General features: G+C 39.3%; 1 protein-coding gene across 4 annotated transcripts in view; it reads left to right on the top strand.

Annotated features, from left to right (window-relative positions):
* The window catches only part of LOC146753128 (receptor-type tyrosine-protein phosphatase T-like), a 232,338-nt gene that overhangs the window by 65,910 nt on the left and 141,196 nt on the right, over positions 1 to 25,232 (top strand). For all 4 annotated transcript variants that reach the window (XM_085530950.1, XM_085530951.1, XM_085530949.1 and 1 more), the window contains one exon: positions 14,975 to 15,100. In XM_085530950.1, coding sequence (XP_085387076.1) covers positions 14,975 to 15,100 — 126 coding nt within the window. The remainder of the gene's footprint in view (positions 1 to 14,974; positions 15,101 to 25,232) is intronic.

Below are 25,232 nucleotides of genomic sequence, written 5' to 3' on the forward strand. Positions count from 1 at the left end.
TGAAGCTATTTGGAAATTCTACAGCGAATGAAACAAACAAGATCACCTGCTAGATGTATTTATTTCTCTGTGTGCAATCTCTCTTTCTGAGAAAATCTTGAATGACTAATAGTTGTTTAAAACTGGGTCTAGAGAAGCCTTATAGAAGGTTTTAAGCTCACTGGACTGATTGTCCTTGCACATAAATGTAAGTACATTGTGGACCATTAAAGTGAGTAATCATCAGATGTGTCTTATGCTTCTTATTGACACCATCACAGTTGGTAAGCAATGGAAGTCTTGCTTGCATTAACATAGGCAGATGATATGAAGAATCTTGCAGTATTTTTATTGTAACAGGAGGACTGTGCTCCTCAGCAGAAGGCTTCATTTCCATCACGGTTCCCCAATTCTCAGTCTTCTATCCTGGGGGTGTTAAGAATAACCATTTAACTTGGACGGCTCTGTAAAGGAGGACTGTGGAAATGGAGAGGATGATGATAATGCATTCCATTGTGATTTAGTAAAACAGCCTTAAAAAAGGGCTTGAGTTTCTGTGATGTGGTTTTGTTTCTCTTATAGAACACCCCAGATGTTACCATAGTACCATGTTGTTGTGCTATAAAACAAGGTAGATATTTAATGTTTTCAACAGGGTTCTGTGGCTTGCTTCCTAACCAAGCACTCTCACTTGGTGTCTTCAGCCAGTCGCTCTTACATGAAAAACAGGTGATTAAACTGTTACTTAACAGATGATTTCTATTTTCAAAACAGAAAAACAATACTTATTATCAATCCACATATAAAAGATGGGGAGTGAACTTCCTGACTTTTACAGTTAGCAAAACCAGGGTATTATGGGTATTCTTAACTATGTCTACATGTATTACATATACATATATATTATTATTTTATGTAAATGAACTTTTAAAGCCACTTTGAGAAATAACATGCTTTATAAACATAGTGCGTGTCAGCATTGTTGTAAAATTACACCCTAGTCTCCATGAATGAAGACCTAAGCTTGAAGTAGCTGATAATGTACTTATGAGTTACTAATTTCTAAGTCATTGATGTTTCATGTCAAAACAGTAACTTAAGATTTGAAAAAGTCAAATAGAAACTTGTTAAATGAAGGGTTTAGAGCAAGTATACTTGTTCCTTTGTTTCTCATTATTCCTTTCCTATCTATTAAATACTGCATCAATTTGACAGTACTGGAAATCAGAATCTATTAAATAATTACCCAGTTTTAGCAGTACCAGCGTGACAGTCCACTGACTTTATCTAAGAGATTAAATCAAGTAGTCAAAACCTTTACTGTCATAAACTCTGTGGGACTGGATGGGTGAAAGATTGGCTCAAGCTGGTACAAATTTTTTCAGTCACTACTGAATCGCGCAGTGTTGATTGCTACAGCCAGATAAAGATTTAATTTAGATCAGAAGTATTTGGAAACATTCATAAAGATCCTACAAGATAGAGTTTATGAGGGAACCAGTGCATGGGCATACTGTTAGACTGGATGTATCTTTAGAGAAGAAATATATTAAATGGCTGAGTCTGTGACTAACCTGAGTGTTGTTAACTTTGTGTATACCTTTCTTCTATATGAGGAGTTGGCTAAAGGAGTAAAGGATGATTCTTGAGATCTAACTTCTTTTCACTGATGCTCCTGATGTAAAAGCAATGGATGTGTAATCCATAAGCACTCACGGACGCGCAGTTGGAAGAGAGTAAATTAATCATACTGGAGGAACGAAAGCTTTGAAATGGGGTGAAATCGAAATTGGATGTAATTTAGTATTGCAGTGTGTAAGGTCATGCATGTCCGGATTAATTAGATTCTTACTTAAAGATAGAGAATCAGCTGAAAGTGACAAAAAACTGCTGGAGCATTAATAAAAGGAGATTGAGGTGAGTGAGAGATTTGTCCTAACGCAGGGAACGAATTCCTGTAAGGAAGGATGGTAAAATAAGAATGCTGTTATGCAGATAAAAAGTAACTTAATTTGGCATGTTCTGTACAACTTAGGTGCTCCTTTAGAGGAAGGATTAATTCAGAACATTACAGATGCAAAGAAGGGCTATGAGGATTATTGGTAAAACTGACAACTTTCCCTGTGAGAAGACCACAAGAGTGTGACTTTATTAATCCGGAAAGACAGTGGCTCCTCATGGAAATACACAGAAAGAAAGGAAAAATAACAGAATGCTCTAAACACTCCAGATTGCTCTATTTTTCTAATGGGCACCCCTTCACTGACCAGGTCACCAAGTTACAAATCCAGAAGCATCGTGGTAGGATGGCTTAACATCTTGGTGCTTTCCTCTTGGTGAGGTAGCTCAGGTTTGCTTTCTCCCATCGTGTAGGTAAATGTAAACTTTGTTCTCGCATCCCCATCTCTTGTGTTCAGGAGAGTGTAGCCTGTGCAAGTCTGAAGATACCATTCTCACAACAGTGTTTTTTGATGAGGTTTTTTTTTCTTGATGTGGAAGCCTCACTCTAGAGCAGTCTGAGAACTTTTACTGAAGTGAAACAGTGTTTTGTACAAACCCCTTGAGACTTAGAAGTATATTCTTTTCTACATCGTTTTGTCCTCCCTATGGTGCCCTCTGTTGAGCCTTAAAAGGCCACGTCAAGATGATCTCTGGTGACAGCAGCAAGAAAAAGTGATGATACCAATGGATGCCATGCCATTGGCTATAGTCCTCTTGAGAATGGCTTGATATTTTCTACCTCAATCAGTACAGGTAGAGATGATCAGGTAATTAAGCTGGATTTTCTGCTAATAGATGATGTAATTTTTATTCCTGGCACTTGACTCAAGCAATAATTGCTTAGTCCTTCATTAGTTGCTGCTGTCATGCATGCAGTATTCCCAGTGGCTACTGTCAACTCACTCTGAAGAAAGAAAAGGTCTCTACTTATTCTTGTTTTCAGTGTTGAGTGTAATCAAATTCACTCAGTGTTCGTGATGCCATCCAATCTGCAGAAGAAGCGTTACGTCAATTAGCTCTGTGTACAGCGTGAAGACTGTGTGATTCTGTGAGGAGTGGGATCGCTGAGGTTGGAGCAGTGTTTTTGGAAGTTGGTGACATAATTATAAGTCAGGTCAAATATATTCCATAAATCAATGTTCCCAGCTGTCCTGCACTTGAATGCAGATGATTTATGGATATAAAATCTCTCAGAGGAGGAGGGAAAAAAAAGAAGAAAGGGGAAAGATTTCATTAAAGTAAAACTTGAACTACTCAGAACGATTTGGTATGATCTTTACATTTGAAACCAAGCCCATCGCCTTGATTCTTTTTAGTCCTTATGCTAATAAAATGATAACTGCTAGTTAAATATTGCTCTTCAAAGTCCATGTTAATTGTGGTAACAGTTCTGGGAAATTCTATTAGTTTCTGCCACAGATAAGTGTTTTCAGAGGTAGTTAAATAACATCTTTATTCCAGCTGGGACCTCATTGTCAGGTTTCTCTTCATTAGATAATCTTAAAATAGCCTTAAACTACTAGAACTGCTGCAATACAGTCAAGTATACCGATTCTTTTTCTCCCTGAGAGACAGTTCTTCACAAGGAGAGGGAAAAAAAAAAGTACTGTTGGCTGATAGCCTAGTGAGAAGTCTATCTTGTCCCAAAGTGCAGAATGTGATTTAAAACAGTTATGCCTCCTGGGTACAGCCCGACAAGCGCTGTCACTTACATGGGAAAACAATACGCTGTAATCCCTTTCTCATCACTAAAGTGTCAGTTCAGCACATGAGGTAAATGCCATCTCTGCAAAGACAGCGTCACTGTCCTGTGCTTGTATGGCTTTGCGTAAGGGCAAAAATCACCCCATCTCTAAGTATCCCCAGGAAAGTAGTAGCCAGCTGTCGGAGTGCGGTTCAGCTGTAGAAGCATCACAAACGTGAAGGTTCTGAAAATGGTTGGGTAGATTCATGGGGAAAGAACAACTGACTTGAGAGAGGCTTGTTTGGGGCTGGGAAGGAGTTTTGAAGAAGATCTGTTGTGTGCATGTCCTATTTCTGCATCTTTCCCAAGTGACGTCTAGCAGATGTCTGACCTTTGGTCTGACGTGCTGCTGTCACTCTTCTGTTTTGGAAGCAGCATGAAGTGCTCTGCTGTCTTTTCCTTCTGCCAACCTCAGATATGTGCAGGTTCAGGCGATTATGATGGAACCCAGGGGCATCAACAAAGGTCTGATACGGTACCATGCTTGTTCTCTTAGGCTAGGAAGTGCATGAATAACAAATGGAGATATCTGACTAGCTTATTTTTGTCACTATTGTGCTTGATGTGATATGCTAAAACCTGCATCTGAAGCCTGAAAGATCTTAAGTTGCTTTTTCTTAAGAGAAGGACCATGGGGCAAACGCCAAGAAAGCATTACCTTCATTTCTTACATTTTTGGCAGTAGTGCCTTACGTGTTCTTGCTAACTGAAGTATCAATGGAGTTACAATGTGGTTCTAATTTAATGGGTATATTTAGTACCAATTCATTTGATCAGAAACTGAATCTAATTTCTGAGTTAATATTATCATTGTAATGTTTTGAAGCATTATCTATTGAATGAATCAGATTCTACACAATTACTTTAAAATTACAGTGTCTGGCATGAAAATATTATTGAAGAACACTGAGTTGATTTGAATTTTTACACTCAATTTTAACTGCATAGCTGAGATCTTTAGGATGGCGCTTTCATCTCTGCTTCTGAGTATCTGCACTTTCACCTGGGGACACTGGGAATGCATTACATGTTAATGAGGTTGCCTGCGTCATCTTGTAAAGCGAGTGCATGCAGTTGTGTGCATAAATACCCTTTCCTCTACCAAAATCAAGTGGGAGAGAAATTTTTTAGGGCTTGATGGTGTATGGATAGAACAATATCGTAGAGTAAGTGTTTGTCTAATTAACAGAGGCAGCGTTGTTAGACCTCTACTGTAAAGAGAAATTCTGTAAGCAAAGGGATTTACTTTCTTAGAGTGATGCAAAGACTTCTTCCAGAATTAGACTTCAGCAAATGAGCTTTTTGTGCATCTGAGTCGCACCTGTGAGCCAGAACTATTTCAATGTAGGAACAGTGATGAAATCTTTGACTGCAGAATTGTTTTGTATTGCACTCTATGTAGAAAACGTCACAAAATCCTTGTAGGTTACTCAAAGGAAATATTGATGTATTGTGACCTACTGTATGTTAAATGCTATTCAGACCAGGTTCTAAACTTGGATCTTTAGGTGCCTTTCCCTGGGCCATCTCAGCTGTACCAAGTATGTTTGCACTAGAGCATGAAGCACAGGTTAGACCTGTGTGCACTTGGGATAAGAAGCTCAGGGTACCTGGTTCGTGTCTCTCAACTCAATGACACAAGGTTTAAACCGTGACCAAATATGACAGCAAAAGGTTTCCTGCTAGAAATTGGCTGTTGAGTATCTTGAAAAGTAATTGTGTTGATGTTCTGCCTTTCATATCTTGGGAAGAGGTGCTTTAAACATATAATGCTTCCTGGCATGGTTCAAACTGATGCTATTTTAAGAAGTAGGAACGGAGGAATTCAGAAAATCCTCCTTTAGAAATAGTTTCAATTTAAAACGTAGCATTCTAAGTTTCAGACTCAAAATGGAGAAGATCCATCCCAGAAATGGGAGGAAGGCTTTGGATGAGGGCATACTGTTTATTATTTTTCTGCTACCATTCAGGTTTTCTATAACAACAGCACAGCCGGAACCCATTTTGAAATGAAATGCGTAGTGAACTTAAAACATTACAAATGAGCCCATTTGTGCAGTTTGGAATTCCTCTAAAACCAAGGATCTGAGCGGATAGCATTGAACTGTTCTCAATCTTCTATTAGCAAATGATTTTCTGCATCAGAGGATGAAGGAGAAGCTGTTTTCTCCCTTAGTGGAACTGCCTTAGTATTACATGGCTGATGGTCATTATTTGAGATTACCTTTGCTTTGTCTCTGGTTGCAGCTGTTTCAGGACAACACTGTGCGGTGAGATGTGCTCTGGTGGCCTCCTTTTTAACACAATATGAGCTGCTACTAGAGAGTTGCATTTGTGTTAATGCCTTTAATTTTTTCTCCTTTCCCCTGCTGTCCTTCTCTAATACACAGTTTAGGAGCCAACAGCTGTGTCTCTGCTAAATGCGTGTTCTGGGTCTGGCACTGCAAGTTGAAGATTCAAAGCTGTAATTAGAGGGGCACTTTAGCATTTCTGCTCACATACCTAAGTTGGATATTTGGTTAAGCAGAAAGGGAGCTCTATATATTTTCAGGGACTCGTTTGCTATCAGGCAGGGATCTAGTCTTTCCTGACACCTATCTGTGTTTTGCTCTTTGGACAAAGATATTTGTGCTACAGGCTAAAAGTAAGCAAATCTTCCCATGATTCCCATGTTTGCAGTGTGCTGCAGAGGATAACAAGGCTCCTGGTGCTGTTTGCCCCCACTGTACTATGATTCTGGAAGGCATTTCTGTTATTACAGTGCAATTGGGGCACTCAAGAACGTCAAAATGTGTGAAAAATAGAAAATAAATGGACTTAAAAAAGAAAACAAAAATCAAGTAACAGATAATTAACTTTTGAGTCCAGCTGATTGTTGGTGCCTTGGCCATCACTCAGCTGACCAGACTTTGCAAGGTCTTTCGCGTAGTCCATCCAGCATTTGACATCCTGCCCCCAGCCTGACTGCAGGGCACCTGAGAACAGAGCAGCTGGCTCACTGCTGTTATTTCAAGGCCTGAGTCTCTCCTGACACATTAAATGAAGATCATGATGCAACTGAAAACAGTTTTAAAAACACATCTCCTACTATCCTTGAACCCTGCACTTTACATGTAAATTGAAACTGCTGGCAACAAATAAGAGAGTATTTTATGGACCTCAGTCTATGGAAGGTGCAAACTCATAGCTGCAAAAATGTATAGACCTCAATAAAATTTATTTATGCAGCCAAACACTCGGAGTAACTTCCAATAAGCACAGAATTAAATTTAACAAGATATGTCAATTGCAACACTCATTGCAAGTTATTATTATTGTGATATGAGCCAATGAGATTCTGTCTGAACAGGTTATATCCATTTTTCTAGGTAACTCTCTGGTATTTGACTGGTATGCAGTTGAGCTATTACATTTTATATACACCAGCTTAAATATCAAGAAGCAATCTTTGGAGATCTATGCCACGCTGGATGCTTAAATTGCACGAGTGCTTCAGAAGCAGTTTAACAAAAAAAAATCAGTATTGATCAGAAAGAATCAAACTAGGATGTGGCTCTGGGCAACCTGGTCTGGTGGCTGGCGACCCTGCACATAGCAGGGGGGTTGAAACCGGATGATCATTGTGGTCCTGTTTAATGCAGGCCATTCTATGAATCTATTCAGTGAACCTATGAAACTATTGGATTTAAGTTTCTAGAGGAAAACTTTGAAACAGGTATTTTTAAAATTACCTGTATGCGGGCACAATCTGTAATCAAATCATGTCTACCTTGTCTTTATGCATGCTGTATGTAGCTTTCTATGAGTATAAAATGGAGGGGTGGTCTTTGGATCATGCTAGGTGTTAGTGGAGGTTGGCTCTGGAAATGTGGTGAAGGATCAGTGAATGTCAGATGCAGAGAGAATTAGAGAGGTCATTGCAGACTGAATGACAGCAACTACCACAGAGAAAAGGAGTTATTTATTTCACTTGGGAAAAGCACTGAGGTAATAAAATGCCTTCTGAAAATCTCAGCTTAATTTTTTGCTCTCTAAAAGTGATAAAAATCTGTTTCAGTTACTTTTGATTGCAACCAGATTGCGTTTAACTGCTTTCCTTTTTCACTGTTGTGGCAGTTAACATGATTTCTGTTCCATTGCCAGAACTCACAAGGACAGTAGCTTAGAAGTCTTCAAAGAAAGCATCTCAGCTACAAGGAGATCCTCCTTGGGATTCCTGATAGTCCATCTTTTTGTTTTCATTCATCGCCATGCACAATATGAGTGAACCGATGACTGCTGCTTGTTTGAAGCTCTAACATACTAATTCTAGGCTTATTAAAAAAATTAAATAAAAAAGCTAGGGTTCATAATAGAATAAAGAAAATAAGTGCAAAAGAGCTACCTTCAGGCAGCTTTTCCGCTGCCTTAGTGGATGGGGAAAGTCATAGATATGTAATTTAAATGACTCTGCAGGCTGAATATCTAGCTATTCAATGTGACATTATAAAATGCTGAAATAAAGTCAGTCAGTAGAGCGTTCTGACTGATCCAAGAGCTCCAGTGGAATAGCTGATGTAGAATGTGGTTGTAATGCACCGTACACATAACATTAGATAACCCCATTCGGATTTACAGAGCTACCAGACCCAGCACTTTTCAGATGCTGGAAGGAAAGAAAAGCAACGTTACTGAATGTTGAATATTAATTTTGGAATATAAAACTGTATTAGGAGGAAAAAGGTGGCTGTGGAACTTAAAAAGCAGAAATTGGAGCCAAGTAAAACTTGGTTATATTTATGGTACAAAAATAAAGTCAAGTAAAGCGCTATGAATTTGCATTTTAAAAAAGGAATCTTAATTTTATCATACTGTGAATAGCACAGAAGCCTCCTACAGGAGTGGAAAGCTACCTGACTAATGAATTAAAAGGATATGATTAACTGGAAGTGTAACAAAAGCCATTGGGGAATGTCTAAGAATGTTTCATGATTTTGAAAACCTGTGTTAATCTTGGAAGTTTAATTACATGAAGATAGGCCGGCCCGAAAACTTCCTGCAAGTTAATCCAGCAGGTTAATCAGGCTGCTTCAGCAGCCTGAAGCTAAGCTTCATTTGCAAAGCCTGGATTCCTTGAGAGCCAGCTCATGTGCCATGCTGGGTGAACTGACTTGGTGCTGTAGCTTAAAACAACATTGGGTTTATAAACGTGTATATATTTAAAGCAATTCAACGTTACAATTGGAGAATAGATAAAACCTCCCTTGCATATGTCCAAACCAACTAATACTTTGTGTTGAAAGTAAGATGGAAAGGAAGTTAATGGATCTCCACTGTGGCAGATGAATCCACCCCATGACAGTGAGGACTGATATGGCAGCAGAGAACCAACAAGTCATTGTACTTGTAGGGGAAATGAATGTGTTTGAAGCACTGGAGAAATCATTGGTGTTTCCTCCTGAAGCCCAAAATTTCTGGATAGCTTGAGAAATGCAGCTCTGTCAACACAAGACTTTGAAGGGTAAATGTGGATTTGCATTTCACAGTTGTGTTATCTGAATTTCTGTTAGGTATGAGCTCAAGCAACTGACATAAGAAAATTATACCTTGTTTTATGCTGGGGAATCTGCTCCTTAATTTCTTCTGGTGTAGACCCTCAGGTGACTGAGGGACAAAACCTTACCAGAGCTTTCCCTGCAGTTTAAAGAGAAGCATCTTCCTCATATTCTGAATATATGCAGCGAACACGTGGTAGGTTTTGAGATGGTAAAGGCAACTTTTCTCTTTACAAAAGTCTTTTTCTTGAAAAAACAGGTAATATAGAAGTAATTCAGGAAAATAAGGAGGTATTGATTGAAATTAACCAGTTACAACAGTAGATTGATAAGATGGCAGAAGGATGATTTTCTGAGGAATGAGCCTTTCTGAAACTTCCTATCTTGTACTATGCAGAATCACAAAGCTTATCACTTCTAGGCTGTTACACATGAAACTAATGATGACTCAAGTGACAAGCACCCTCTGCCTTCTCTTTGGTATGATGCCTGTTGAGAGCTGAGGTCACTGGACAGTGCTCATCAGAAATAGGTCTGTCGAAGTTGGATCTGTTCAGCTTAGCATTTCTGGTTGCTTGTACGTGTATTTCTGATGACTTCTGTGTTAACCTTTCTGGATGGAGTAGAAGGTATATGAAGTTGTAGCTACCACCCCTGATGAAAGAAAACTCAATAGCCCTTGAAAAGATTTACCCTGTCTTAAATGAAGTGGCTCAACACAAAGTTGATTTGCACACCCTGTGCTACATGAAGTCTGCAATCTGAGAAATTTATTACAAATGGATTCTTGTAAGACAAATCGTGTGGAATAAATTGTTTTTCTAAGGAGCCAAATGCAGCTCTTTCAGTGAAGTATAGACAAAAATTATTGATCAGAGAGCGTTGTTTGGTTTTGTTTTAATTTCTGGAGTCTTACAATTCCCAAGCACTGTCTCATTCTATGACCATCTGTTTCTTCCTGAACTCTCTTCTTATTTTGTGAGGCTAAGAATGAAATGAATCAATTTCAACCCATTTTCAGAACAAGTATTCCAGGGAAAAAGCATTGGTTGGAATGGTGTGTGCTGTTATAATTTCTATCCCCAAAGCAAAGGCATGGAAGGTGACAAACGGCACTATTGAGGTTCTTGCTCTCTTCCCCCCCTCCCCACACTGGGAATGTTGTAAATGCCTCATTGAACTGTCTGAGGGTGTGTTATTTTCAGTCTGTATCTAGAAATACAGGATAACCAACGAGGCTTCTCCCATTAGTATATTTCTTTATCCCTCTTTAGAAGTATTGTTTTTTATCTAGTGAGTCTGTGAGAGTTTGACATTGGATGACTTTATAAAACATTCTACTAATTGGATTTGTTAAAATAAATAAATCAAACACTAATTGGAACGTGCCCTGCCATTATTTTTGCTTACTGAATTAGATATAATGGCGTGAAGTCCTTTTTATCATATTTGTGCACTTATTTAAACACCCCCCTGGCGCACACTTCTGCAAATTCAATTATATATTCAAAGGAGGCACTCAATTTATGCAAGGCTGGTTTACATTTAATCCGGGGGCAAGACTCAGTAACTGATGATAGGTCTGTTCAAGATTAATTAGCATCACTCAGATGAGCAGTGGCATTGTTACAAGCCTGCAGTGTAAAACAAGGGATATTTAATCTGTCCTGTGTGAGCTGTTATTTGCTTCAATATGACCCTTTTCAGGAAGGGAACGACTTCATCCTTTTTTGGCTTTCATTTTGTGTGAAAAGAGATGGTCAACACCACATGCATTATCTTAACAGTATCAGAGTCATCTCAGTTTCCTTTCTTTTTTTGCCCTACTTAGCAATTGTATTTCTTCACTTAATTTTTAGCTGATTAATGGAAAGATTCTGGTTTGCATCCCGAAATCCTTAGCCCTGTTAATTATTAACGAAGACACCAAACCTTATTTTGGTTGGTGTGCAAGTGCTTTACTTTTCCTCTGAGCTGCTTTGTGACGCTGTGGGTAGAGCTGTGACGTGCAAACCTAGAATCTAAATTCACTTCATGATATCTTTTATAATGAATTATCTTCTCTCTGTTAATGAAAATCCCTGTTCTGCAGTCAAGCAGTTTTGTTTCAGCAGTGGCTGATTTTGTATTAAGATGGAACTTATCTATGTGGTTTTTCTTCTCTTGTTATGTTCCTGCAGAGCTGTAGCTTTTAGGTATCCATACAGGTGATGTCTTAGGAAATAGTAAATATTAAGCTTGTGCTGCTGCCAGTGAAAGGAACTCACCTGCAGGTTTCAGCCTACTATGCCATTTTGGAGTCGCTATCCCTACTTAAGTAGGCATTTAAAGTCCGTAATTACATTTTTTTGTTTAGACTGAAATTAATCAGTGGGGAGTAATTGAATTTCTAAGGACCTGGCAATGAGCTGCTCATGTAGCAGAGCGGATGGCTCCATCCCAGCAGGTTAGCACTTGTGCAAATGCCACGTGTGCCTTCACCTTGCTGCCTTGCCATCTTGCTTGGGAGCTTGTTCTCACGCACACACACTTGAACATAACAGCACACTCATCAGTTGGGTCAGCAGTATTCCCCAGAAGAGGCAAGATGCTGTGCTTCTCTTTAAACTCTCTCTTCTCCCCTTATGCACGGTTTGCTCTGCTCAGAGCCTGCTGCAGCCTGGACCAGGCTGTGGGCTCCATGGGCAGTGGGGTGCTGCTGGTTGCATGGATGGGGTGATCCTATTTGATCTGGTGGCCATATGCATGGATTAAAGCAGAGTTTGGTGCTCTAAATATCTGCAGTGGGTGTCTATGAGTGGGGGCTGGCAGCAGGGCACCTCTGGGAGGAGAAGGCAGGGCTGTGCTAGGCTGGGCATGACCACTTCCACAGGGCACAGATTGTTTGAGAAAGAGCTTTCTTGCTCACGGGTGATCATGGCTGCGTCCCAACTAGGTCCACTTTTAGTTCTTGTCCCTTTTGCCACTCTCTAGCACAAAGCCGACAGGTGCTTTCCTCTTCTTGATCACCAGGATTGAGCCGTTGTGTGCTCCCTGTGCAGCCACTCTGCTTATCCGAGCATTGAGAATCGACTCCAATGCTTTTTTTCCCCCCTGTCCTCATTTCCTGCAAATTCACCTCTCCAAATTCCAATTCTGCTTCCAGTAAATTAATCCATCTGGTTTATTGCCTTGTCACTTTGCATTTGGTGGTTCCTCCACTAACTTTTCTTTCTTCAGAAATGTAGATGTGTTTGCAGCTGCTTTTAAGGCTCTCCATGGTTTATCCTTTCTTATCCAATCTCACTACACGGGTTAGCCTTGAATTTCATTCAAGGCACTTTCAAGCTTCTTAAGGTGTTGTCTCTTATCAGTGGAAACTCCCAATTAATTTCCAGAAGCTCTCACTATCCTTGTTCAGCTTGCCCTCCAACTTCACCCGCCTCTGTGTACATAAAACAATCTATTTGGCTAATTGTATCTGTATATCAGCAATTAGGTTCCCTGTTAAATAAGGACTTCTACCCTGTATTTTGTTGTCGTCTCATTTTGCTTCTGAGACTATCAGCACCTGCGTAATTTTCTCTGTACGCGAGTCCTCGTACAATTGCATGTCTTGATCAGAGTATTTATTTGCAACTCCTTCAAAGGAAGAGCTGAGAGACAGCACCACTTACTGTACTGTAGCGTGCTTTAGAGAGGTGTTGTGTAAATGGAGTTTGTCTGAAGTCCTCCTATTAGAGTGAATCTATTAAAACTAGAATGCCCTGCGTGGAGACGGAGAGCAGAGTATTTGATATTGTCTCTTGTGCCTGCTCGCTATGGGAGAAGGTGATTTTTGGCTGCATTGCATGCTTCTCACAGACAATCCAGAGCACCTGTTTTTTCTGTCAGACATTTTAATAAGCACATTTAATATTTTAAACTTGAACTTTTTCACCTAAATTAAATTAAAACTTGAGGGAAACAGCTGAAGTGCGGTCCTGCTCATTTTGACAGCTCTGAAAGCCTCACAAGAACTGTAAATTTAAAGCAAAAACTACTTTTAAATGCTGTAGGAAATACATTTGCAAGGTCTCTGCTGGAGCAGGCAAGGCTGCAAGGGTCATAAAATCTGCTAAACTCAGAACTATTTATATTAAAATTACACAACATAACAATTTTTTTCTGTTACGACAAGCTTAATCTTTAAACTTGAACAACACCGACTACGGTCAGGTACTCTATCCAACAAATCCTTCAAGCATGTGCTTAAATAGGAATAATTTGTGTGAATTTTGACATGAATTTTTAGAAAATCATTTGTGGTTGGAGTGCACTTTAAGTCCTTTAGCAGAATAAGGATTGTATGAGGAATTTTGATGTAACTGAGATGGGTTTGGTCTTCCTTGGGACACGTAGAGAAAAAAAACACATGTTAAAACTAAAGAATGCTTAAATGACCCACTGCTGGGTAACGGTTATTGAATTGAAACCAGAGATCACTTGTGTACTTGCTATTCGTTGTGCATGTGTAGGGAATGCAGCCTGTGGGAAGGTAAAGAGCCGGGAACGTCTCTGTGCATATAACTCTGATTAGTGTCAGGAGCAATTGGCAGTTTGGCTGGCACAGCAAGATCGTGTAGCCCTGAGCAGTGCTCAGTCCCTGCAGCTCCAGAAGTGTTAGATATGTCCAGCTGACTTTGGAGTAACTGCCCAGAGATTTCTCCTTGCTTCTGTAAGAGAAAACAAAAGCAGAGCAGTGACACTGTTGTCATAATTAAGGTCAAAACCCAAACACCCAAATTACCTCATGTAATAGAGCCAGTACTACAATATGTTTGGCAAACCAAGATGGGGAGATGTGAGGAATGTACCTGAGGCAATGGAAGGGGAGGTTCAGCAGTGTAGTAATGATCCACTAGTACTAAATGGGGATAAACTAATTGAATTAGTTTGCCTGACACACGAGCATGTGTTGAAATATATATTTTTCCCCCACCGTCAATGCATTTATCTTGATTTGTAAGTGTTCAGGCAGCTGCCAGGTGGCAGTGAACCACATTCAAGTATTTCAGGAACCGGAGTAGGAAAGATCACTTAGTCAACAGTCTGGAAGGTGTGAATGCCAGTTTCTATCCACTTCTTGTTATTCTCCCATTGTAGAGAAATTAAAGGCTTACACTGTGAGGTCCAGTTCTGAAAGGCCTGGAGAAGTAGTCATGTGTCACATAGGACTTTGTGTTATTAAGCATAAGAGGTGGTTGCAAGGAAGGATGCAAGTTCTCAAAGTGCAACCCAACCCAGTGTAATTTGAATCTCAAGTGAAATCAAGCGTGTATTGCTGTAGTATAGGGATACTTTGCTTGTCTTTGCCATTTGGGTTCTTTCTTTCTCTTATTTCTTTAAAAAATCTGACCTGGAGGTTTCTGTAAATACCAGCACTGGGACCCAAATGCGTGTGCTTGTTATGTGCAATTGTCCGTGAAAATGTTAAGAAAATAGGTGGAAATAAAGGGAGCTGATGGAGGAGAAGAGCAGCAATGTGAGAAGAAAGACTTCTAAGGGATACAAAAAGGTTGAACGTTCAAAACTGTTTTCTGGATACCTTCTCTGCTCTCTGAAATATATTATACATGACTTGTTTGTTCCCCAAATTTCTCCCTCTGTAAACCTAGGTGTGAGAAATTAAATGATTTTAGTGTCATGATTATGTATAATATTAATGCAGGAATGTATGTGTTTTTCTTGCTTTTAGGTGGTTGTTCCTTTGATGAGCACTACAGTAATTGTGGTTATAGCGTGGCCTTGGGAACCAATGGATTTACCTGGGAGCAGATCAATACCTGGGAAAAGCCAACGATGGATCCTGCAGTCCCAACTGGTGAGTGAGAAGCCTCAGCAGCAGCAGAGGTGTTACTCTGTGAGGATCAGCTGTTAGCCCTGAACAGATTACTGACATATATTGTGAGCACATCATAACACCACTGTCTTTTCAGTATTCTCTGAAGAGTTCACAATAATGATAACTTCCAGTGGTTTTATTTCTTAATGGAAACTAACATTATATGTTGGTGTATATGGCATAAATCCCACAGAATGCTTTGTTGACCCTGAAGAAAAGCATATTTTAGGAGAAGGCGCTATATTTTTCTGAAAACCATAGTTTGTGCTTTTTTGGCAGTTGAAATAGCTGAAGTCCCTGCTCTAAAGCAATTGACACAATGGCAAACAGAACTGGCCAGCCAACTTGACTGCAGTCTTAAAGTATTTGTTCCAGTTAATTGATTGCACTCTGACAAGCATGAACTACTTGGCAGAATTAACATCTTGTGTTGTTGTTGTGGTATTTATATGACTGTAAATTATTGGGCTAAGAAGCCTGAAATTGCCAGGTGCCTGTTAAGGGAAGCACAGAGAGCTGATGTAACAATAGTTCCCTGCTGTAGCCGTGGAGAGGCAGGCTGGTGTTCATCCCTGTGTGTTAAAGCTATTAAAAGAAACAAAACAATAAGAAAACTTGTTTGTTTGTTTGTTTTAATTACAGCCTAGATTGGAAACTGTTAGTAACTGAATCTTTCATAGCATGTGACTTGTAGGACTATTTGTTTAGACTCTGGTATCCCAACAGTTAATTCTGAAAGTTACGTCTCTGGTCTTGTCTGTAAGAATGCATTTCATTATTCTGAATGTGTTCTCAATGAGGGCAGTTTTATTTCTACATCTCCTCACCTTCAGCTCTTGTGTGTGTCACAGTCCCTGTTCATGGTAGACCTAACTAGGGAGAGATGGCAGTTATTTGAATTTACAGATCTCAGAATGATCTGAAGGAATAGGAACAGACATAGCTGTGATGCCATCTGGAAGGCAAGGAATTAATGGGAGGGCTTGTACTGGAAAAGTTCAGTACTTTGCTAACTCCAGATGTGAAGGAAAAATCTATCTTCCTGGCTTCCATCTGAAAGTGTTTTATCATCTGAAGATGCTGGGTCTGTGGAGAAATTGATAGGCAATCAACAGGCTGGGATGGCAAACAAACCCCAGAATAGTGCAGTGTGTTTCTTAACAAGGCCTTCAGAATTGATTTTCCCAATTAAGAAGTAGATAGAGATGTGTGTGGTTCTTTCTCTTAGTGCCGTGTTCCATATTATCAGGTAGCACTAATAGTTAGATCCATAAAAGTGTTAGAGCAACTGCAAATTAATGACAACGACAACAAAAAGCAACATAAAGAAATGCAGATATCTCAATTGTATGGAAATACAGAAGAGGGAAAGCTTCTAACAACTTATAGTGTGCTGATATTGAAACGCCATTTAAGTGAGCTTAAAGGGTATGAGGGGCAATGACAAAGTGCTTCGCTTTACTAATTGTTTTCTCAGTACTAGTCATGCAGAGCAGAAAGTCAAATCAGTAGGTAGGAAAATAAGGTTGACCACAGCAAATGTGTACAGAACACATTTCTCCACTAACAAAAATATGGTTTCAAAAGCTGTCCAAATGATGCTAACGTCGAGGTAAATTATGGTGGTCAATTAAACTGCCTTAAGCTTGCAGAGATGCTAGCGCTATTACTGGGAGTCTGTATTGCTGGATGGAATCTTAATGCATATGTTGTTTGTATTGGTTACTTGTTTGAAAGTCTGTTTTGTGAGAATAAAGGATTACTTAAAAATCATCTAGTGGCAAAGCCAGCCAAATAAACTGATGAACAGCATGTTCCACTCCTACAATCAGAGACATCTTTAAAGCCAGAGTACCAGAACATTTGGTGATTGACTTTCTATTTTGTTTAATTTATCCACAGCAGCTGAAAGCAGCAGGGTGGAAATCCATCGAGTTTGCAAGGGTGTCAAAGGTGGTAACAGTGGTTGGAATAAGCAACTGTGGCCAACTGGAGGCAGGAAATCTCTTTTAGCATGGGCAGGAGCAACAGGAGTGCAAGAATGCATAGAGTTGTGAGCAGTAATGTGTGTTTTCTTGATCAGGATGCTGTTTTAGGCACTATGCAGTTCTTGTGTGACTGGAAACAGCATAAAATACTGTATTGTGAAAGTGGTAAAGCATGAGTGAGCAGACATTAAATTGGTTCCACGATACTAAACAAGTCTGCAGCGCAACCTGCTGGGAGACGTTGGCAGAAAAGCGTGGCCTCACCCCATCCTGGTCAGCCCACATTAATGTTGCTCTCAGAGCTATTTCCTTGTTTAAAATGTCGGCTTTCATAAGCACCAGCTTATGAAAGCTGGTCCCTTTGAATTGAACTAAGTCACAGAATTCCATCCTCCTGAATACTAATGATAACATTTAGTGCTTTTTACAGTCCTTTTCATCGTTAGATCTCAGAGTGCTCTTCAGAGGAGGTCAGTATCATGAATGAGAGCCTGAGTCTGTTATACCATGTAATTCTCTGCTCAGACACTGCTGCAAAGGTCTCTGCTCAGGGATGACTTCCTATTTTTATTTATATTATTTTGAAATCCAAGTGTGCTCCTCAAAGGAGGGGGACAAAAAAAAGCACAATTAAACTGCTCTATTAGCCATGTAAAAGTTTGTAGGCAATTTGTTTTACACCACTGCTAGCAAATAAACTGTTTGTCGTGAATTCTGTGGTTAATTCCTTAGGGCTGGAAACTGTGTTAATTGGAGGATTAAGAACCAGATGTTTGTTGTTTCAAATAAACGTTTCAGACAACCTGAAATAAATGAATTTGTAGGTATCTAGTCCCCAGACTTTGGTGCAACTCTTTCCACCTCCTTGCACAATAGCAGGAGCGATTATAACAGAATATTCCATAACAGATGGGTGTTTACTTAAGCTTGAATTTCCTCAGTGATGAGTATTCTACAGCCTCTGGGCTACTTGTTCCACTCTTTGAGTTATAAAGGTTCTCAGTACTCATCTTCCATTTTCCCTTTTATGGCTTAATCTCATTATTTTTTTCTCTATCTATGACTAGGAAGAATAATCAGTTGTTGCTCTCTTTTATTATCTCTGACGTAGCTGTGTGAGGTTAAGTCTTTGTTTCCCAGGACTAAGTATGACCCAGTGCTTTTAACCTCTTTTAATTCAGAATGTTTTGCTTCCTTCTCTCTATTTAATGCCTTCAGTCATTACCTTCTTATCTTTTTTGGGTATTTGCCTAAAGCTCTCTTATCAAGCTGGGGTTTGATACACTGTATAAGAGTCTTGGCAGGATGTGTGGCTGTAATTCTGTTCCAGAAGTTTAGACTACAGTACGTAGTTATATCCTGCTCCTTGTATTTGCTTGATGCAGTTTTTATTCTTTCTTTCCCCGCAAATAACTAGTCTTTATGTGCTTATGTATTAGATGATTTGAGATGAACATGGGGGTCTAGTCTGTGTTGAATGACAGAAGATGCTTCCTTGCTGATAAAAAGGCCTGAGCTGTTGTGTATATCAGAGGCAAAAGCTTGGTTCATGGAACAAGTTCTTGTGTTAAAACTAAGAAAAACACTGGCTTTACTTTGCATGTTATGACACTGCAGCATTCCAGGAACCCTGCACCTGCCTACCCTTGCAGCATTTGTGAGAATATATTAATAATGGAAGTATTTAACATTTAGCATTTGCATGTTCAAAGTATTTTACTGGCATTTACTAATTAACTCCAATGAAGACCTTGCTGGGCTGACTAGACTGGAGCAATTACTTTAATTGTGTTAAATACAGTCGTCCTCTGAATGCAAAGCTATGGTACAATGTGCCTTTGTGCATCAGTGTTAGGCTGGCTGTTAATCTGCTGGTTTGGCTGTGTGAAGTTTGGTGGAAAGCAATCAGCACACAGCAGTTTGAAGGTCTGGCCTCATCTTCCCAACTGCTGATTTCCTTTCATTTATACAAACTGGCACTTAGTGTAAGTGCTAGTTTACTTTGTATGTATGTGTGTGTGTATATCCACAGTTATCCTGTAAAGATGAGCAATATCGCTGCTGTTTTGGGCTGAATCAAGTAGACATTGTGTTTATCTAAGAAACAAATTTAGATGAGCTTAGAGCTGAATTAAAAGGTTAGAAGAAATCAGAGCATTCAGAATTAGCACTGTGGCATTAGTGTGTCACTTACCGAGTGCAGGCAGCTTACCTTTCCTCACACCACAAAAATCAACAAGACCCATTATCAGCCAGCAGTATTTTCATGCTAGAAATGGATGCATTGTTATCTAAGGGTTGAACTCACTTGAAATGTGTAACCGACAGTTTGGAAGCTGCAAATGTTTGTGGAAAATGCCACGAGTACATAATTTTGTGGGTTTTCTTGTGTGTATTTATGTTGTGCTTCTCAAATAGCTGCTAAGTAGCATTGCACCACAGATATGGAAGTGTGCATGTACTGCATTTGCACTCTTGCTGTTTACAGCTGAGCTAAAGCATTTGAACTGTTTCACAGTGCTTCAGAAGACAGAGTATGGTAGTACCAAGAGACTGCAAGCTGCCCTATTGGTTTAAACCCTAATGGCAAGTGCAACATTGAAATAAGAGGTTCACTCTTCAGAGATGGCAGTCAGCATTTGTCCTATAGTCTTCACATGAATATGGAGAAGGGTTCTGTGCTGACACCTTATAATTGTAGATGTTTTGAGATAATGGTAAGGTTAAGACACAAACATGTCCTGTGAACTTCCGTATGTGAGTTGGTATTGCATGACACAATGAAATGAACCTAACTTGAGAGGTGCTTGGTGTTTGAATTGCATTGCTTCTCTTGAACTTGTAGTGGATTTTTTCTTTTCTCTTGCAGCAGAGATAAGGGATGGGGACTCTTCTCTCATCTAATTGGGCGTGTACTTTTGTTCCAGTAGCTGGAGGGCTCACTAAGCTTCTCACTGAAAGAACAGAAGGGTTATCATCATTAGCATTGCTTCATGAAATAACCATTTAGCAAGTGAACATCATAGGCATGATGTATATCTGAATACCAGATGGCTAAATTCTACTTGGACTCCACTGAACTGAGTGAAGTTTTATGTTTCTCTAATAGGCCAAATGCTTTCCTGTGTCACCTTCTTCTTTGCAGCGAGTGGCACTGTGAAGTTAGTGTGAATGAATAATTGTGGAACAGCTTTCTTTGGGGAAGATGATAAACTTTCCATCTATGCCTACACAGAAGACTGACAGGATTGTTCAGTTTCATTCAGAGAGGAGTGATGTGCAGTCAGTGTTAGCCTACCCAAAGAACAGAGGACCTCTGTACACACATCAGGCATTTCTAGTTTTATTTCTTCAAGGCTAGAGTAAACACCAACGTGAGTTAGACTCAGCTTTTTTAAGTTTGAAAGGCAGTGCAGTAGAATTAACATTTTCCTGTGTCAGAGTGGATTAATACTTGCTTACAAGAAAATAAACAAACTTGTTAAAGGAATAAATTAAAACCCAATTGTGTCTATGATGAATCATGATCCAATTTTGTCTGAGAGGGGAGAAGGAAAATTGGCTCAGCTGTCTATGTATTGTTTCTCCAAAAAGTATTTTTTGTGGGGGAAAATTACTAAGAATGAGTGAAATATGTTTGTTCCCACTCTCTGACTTCCATAGGAGTAAATAGATTAGCCTGGGGACTGGGGACTGAACTCAAAGTAATTTCTCAGCTTTTAAGGTCTGAGCAAAAAGGGATCTGTGGAGACTTTTCACAGTGCATTTTAATTCTGCTCTTTACCATCTCACTTAGTGTCTGTATTTTGGGGTTGGCTTTTATAGTAACAATTGTAAATAATTCTTCTGAATTTTCATCACTAACATAAACTGACTTGAGTCTGGGGGGATGATTTACATCTTTCCCCTGATTTTATTTTAGGTAAGTGTACCTAAGAATGCTTAGAATTGGGAAAATGAATGATTTTCATCCATACAGCTGTTTATCCATACAGCTTTGGGATGGACAGAACATTGTAAACAACTAGAGGGAACTTACTTTGAACTGCACCTTTTAAATTGCTCACACTTATGCTATCTATCGGGTCTCCCCAGAAGCTATTACTGCAGCTGATTCTTTAATAGCCGCTTGCAGCCCAGTGTTAGTATTTAGCTTTCCCTCAGAGGAATATATTGTCATCCATATTTTTTTTATTTTCTCTGGTCTAGGTTATCTGTAAGTAAATCATACCTGCATTACTATATAATTTGCTTTTCAGCCAAGGGAAACTAGCAGTGAAGACCATGAGCAATTACTTCTGTTGCACACAATTGCTTTCAGGAAGGCAAATCTAAGCAATTAGTCTTGAGGGTGATTCGTACCAAATATTAGATTTCTATCTGGTGTTCCTGTATTCTAACACCAAGTAGATTTCTTCTGTGGTTAGACCTACTGATTTTGGGTGGACCATAAATAGTAATGAATTAAAGTACGTGTGAAATTACAGACTTGTAAATTAACAATCTTGCGCTGAAAAATAATAAGCATAAGTCAGCCAACTACTCTGTGATGTTATATGCAGGAGAAGTTGATATAATTAAGAACTCTTAGCTCTCCAGAGGCTCGCTTCTGAAGGAAGCTACATCCCGGTTATTAATGTTTTGTCAGTCCATTGTGAAATAGAATCTTTCCTTATGCGTCGTTGTGAGAGGTCAGAAGAAGCTTCCATGTAGTTGGCACTTTGGTACTGTCATCTTGCTTAGCAAGGGAGCGTAGTTTGCTCTGAACATGCACATATCAAGATAAATCAAAGAGGGTGGAAAGAATGACTTCTAGGAAGGCCTTTTAATGACCGTGAAGGAAACATGTAGGGAATGCATGTAGTTACTGCAACTTGATGTGTTAAATGGTACGTTTGAACTGTTGTGAGTCTATTTCTGATCCTTTTCAGTGGAAAAAGTCAGAAGTGGGACTGTTTGTGAGTGCCAGGACCTTTCCATTATCACCATTAGAGAGACCATGACACTTAAAAAGCAATGCCATAACATCGTTCAGCATCATGCTAGGAGGAAGGACAAGAAATCCATTGTTATACATGTTTATCTTCCATAGTTCCAGGCATATTCATTTTTCTCAGAACCTGTTGGCTCTGTCAGGAACTGATGTTTTTCAGCATCTTAGATTAGGAACAATGCAGACTATGAGGGCGTGCTGTCCACGTGCCATGGGGTAGTTGTTTGAGAGCCAAGTTAAGGCGCTGTATAACCAAAGTAATGGAAAAACGTTTCTAATTTAAAACTTGAAAATGTTAGAGAGTTGGAAAGAAATGTTTCTTTTCATGTTAGGTTTCTTCCAAGTGGATAAATACGATCTAGTTTAAATGCCACAGAAGTTAATATAGTTGTGTTAAAATAAGGCTAGCGTAGAAAACGAGTTTACTTATCCTGTGACTAAGATCTTTTGTTTTAAGTAGTTAATTCTATAGCTTCCTATAACAAAGGGAAGATTGATAGTTTTATACTCCACTTGTTAGAAGGTTTGGAGCAAGAAAAGAAGTGCGCTATAGGAAGACGAGCAAGATGTGTGAGTAGGAAGAGGCTCGGAGAAGGTCTTTCTGGTGAAGCTAGTATAGTAAAACTGATAAATGTGAAAGTAGTGGCTACTAAGGAACAGAGGAAAAACAATGACTAAGGTCATCTAGAGAAGGTAGACCCAAAAAGGAATAAGTCTGAGAGAAGAATGACCTGAGTAGTCTGTATGGACAGATGGCCAAAGTCAAGATAGATTAGATATGAATAAGATATCTTTGGATAAGATTGTGAATGAGGAGCGAACGTTGAAAGATAAGGATTTACGAAAGGAAATGCTGAGGAAACAGTAGGCAAAATTACATCTCAGAAGTGATCAGAAAGCAACAGAGGAAAACCTTGGAGGCATTCAGAGCAGAGACTGAATGGAATACAGGAAAGGCAAAAGGTTTAGTCAAGGTCCAGTCCATCATCTGCTTTTATAGCAGAGTCTTGGGCAGTTCTCTATGGGTGTTCAGCTCCTCGCAGCTGCTTAACACCAAGTCAGTGGAATTTTCCTGAAGTCCTTTGAATTTAGTGGATACTGGATACAGTCACTGAAGGGTACTGTATGTTGTAATGATTGTCTGACTAATGCAGTACTTTTCCTGTTTTATTTCTTCCCAGTAAGCTCATCTTTCTACTTTTATTATTACTATTACTTCTCTCACAAAACCAGACTCAGCATCAGAGCACAAAGCTGTATTGCGGTATCTAAGATTCCAGTGTCATTAATTATTTAACTTTACCATCGGCCTAATTTGTTGTGTAGTGAAATAAGTGAAAGCCTTTCCACCAACCTCAAAATAAATGAGATGAGATTTCATAATAGGCAGAGTACATAGTCTAGGCTTTTAAATACTTCAGTCCTTAAAAGGATGCAGGTTGTTTGGATTGAATGGTAATAACCTCAGTTAAGTGATCCTGCTGAGAACTGTGACTACTAAGAGCCCTAAGTCATTTTTTGTTCTTAGGAAATACCAGCATTTCCCATTTCCAATAGTAAATCTTTAGTGCATGTAATTCAGCACATAAAAGGAAAAAAAAAAGAAAGGTCTGTTTTCCTGAAAGTCATTTGTGTGTGTACAAAAAGAAGCTGATAGCAACAGCTTTCGCATATTCTCATGAGAAAAAATAATGTATGCATCCCTTGCATTAGGCAATCCAATGCCTTCTATAGCATTCACCTCTTTCAGAAGGAGTGGGAACTGTTGCAGTTGTATTCCTTTGAGATGAAAGTTGTAATACTACAAATTATCGCTTGTTTTCAGTATGGACTAGAAAAATAAATGCAATTTATGCTTTTAAATGTGGAAAATTAAGCAAAATAAAGCAATTTTATATGTTTGAGGATCTTTTCAAATGAAAAGCTGCACTCAGTGAATTCTCATCAGTTCCTTTTCTCACTGTCGTGTTTCACGATGTGAACTCTGAATTGAATGAACAGCTGCAGTAAAATGGTACCAGTCAAGTCACAGGGAATTCACAGGGAGTTGAGACATTTCAGGCTGTGACACAGCCCTTTGGAGCTCTCATTTACCTTGAGAAATGGTTGACTTTTAGCATAATGTCTTCAGTACAGCTCACAAATAGAGAGGTGTCAAGCCCTTATTTGCAGTACTTATACTTAGTACTAAGAGTCAGCCTTGTACAAACAGAACAAAGACTCTTACTATCACTATTAGGGGTTTATATTTCTAATTGTGGAAACAGATTTTTTTTTCTCCTGGTCTTCCCCTTCAGTCTTACTTACAGTGCAAACATGAGAGTTAATATGAAGGAAATGGCAGAGTTGATCTTAAGGGTGTTTTAGGGAAAGCAGAATAGGAAATGAAAGACATGGCTCAGGTGTCTAAAAGCCTTCTTAGTTCACCTGAAATAAGGCTATTCTTCACATTAAAGATCTGACTGTATCCCTTTGATCCTTGAAAATGCCACCTACTGCAGTGTATGGATGTTGGCTGAGCCAGGATGCAGTTTCAGCTGATGTCTTGGTCCAGTCTCATGGCTGTGCCTCTGTGCACACAACAGAAGCAGTGGGCAGAAACATGCTGAAAGCACAAACAGAGGGGCAGTGAGTGGCCGGCACTCCTCAATATCCTGAAATAACAGACCTGATTAATTTGAAGATTTTTCAGAACAGATCTTCTTTTAATCTGTACAATTACAGTGGTGAAGGTTGAGCTGTGGGGAATCTGGGCAGTACAGCTGAGGTTGCCTTCTTGCTCACCCTGAGCCAAACTGATCAAGCTACAATAACTTAAATTAAGTTCTTGTTATACTTGATGCAGCGTAGGCTGATTGAGTGAAGATGCACCACAGCCTTCATTACGTGCTCTCATGGCCAGTCTGATTACTCCATCTGACCATAGCAGACAAATATCTTTCACCCTTTCCATTTTATAGGTTTAAGCTGTTTAGTAATAGAGGGAATATTAAAAAGAGGAATCATAACCAGATCGTATTTTAGCTTAGTTCTCATTAGCTGTTCATCTAGAACAGATTGCATAGGACAATCTTCTGGAGTGTGTCTAATTGCTGCAACATGGTAATTTAATGGGAACACATTTTTATAA

This window comes from Coturnix japonica, unplaced genomic scaffold (genome assembly GCF_054131305.1).
Source record: "Coturnix japonica strain WE unplaced genomic scaffold, WE-NBRP24 Scf039, whole genome shotgun sequence".
NCBI classification, from domain to species: domain Eukaryota; kingdom Metazoa; phylum Chordata; class Aves; order Galliformes; family Phasianidae; genus Coturnix; species Coturnix japonica.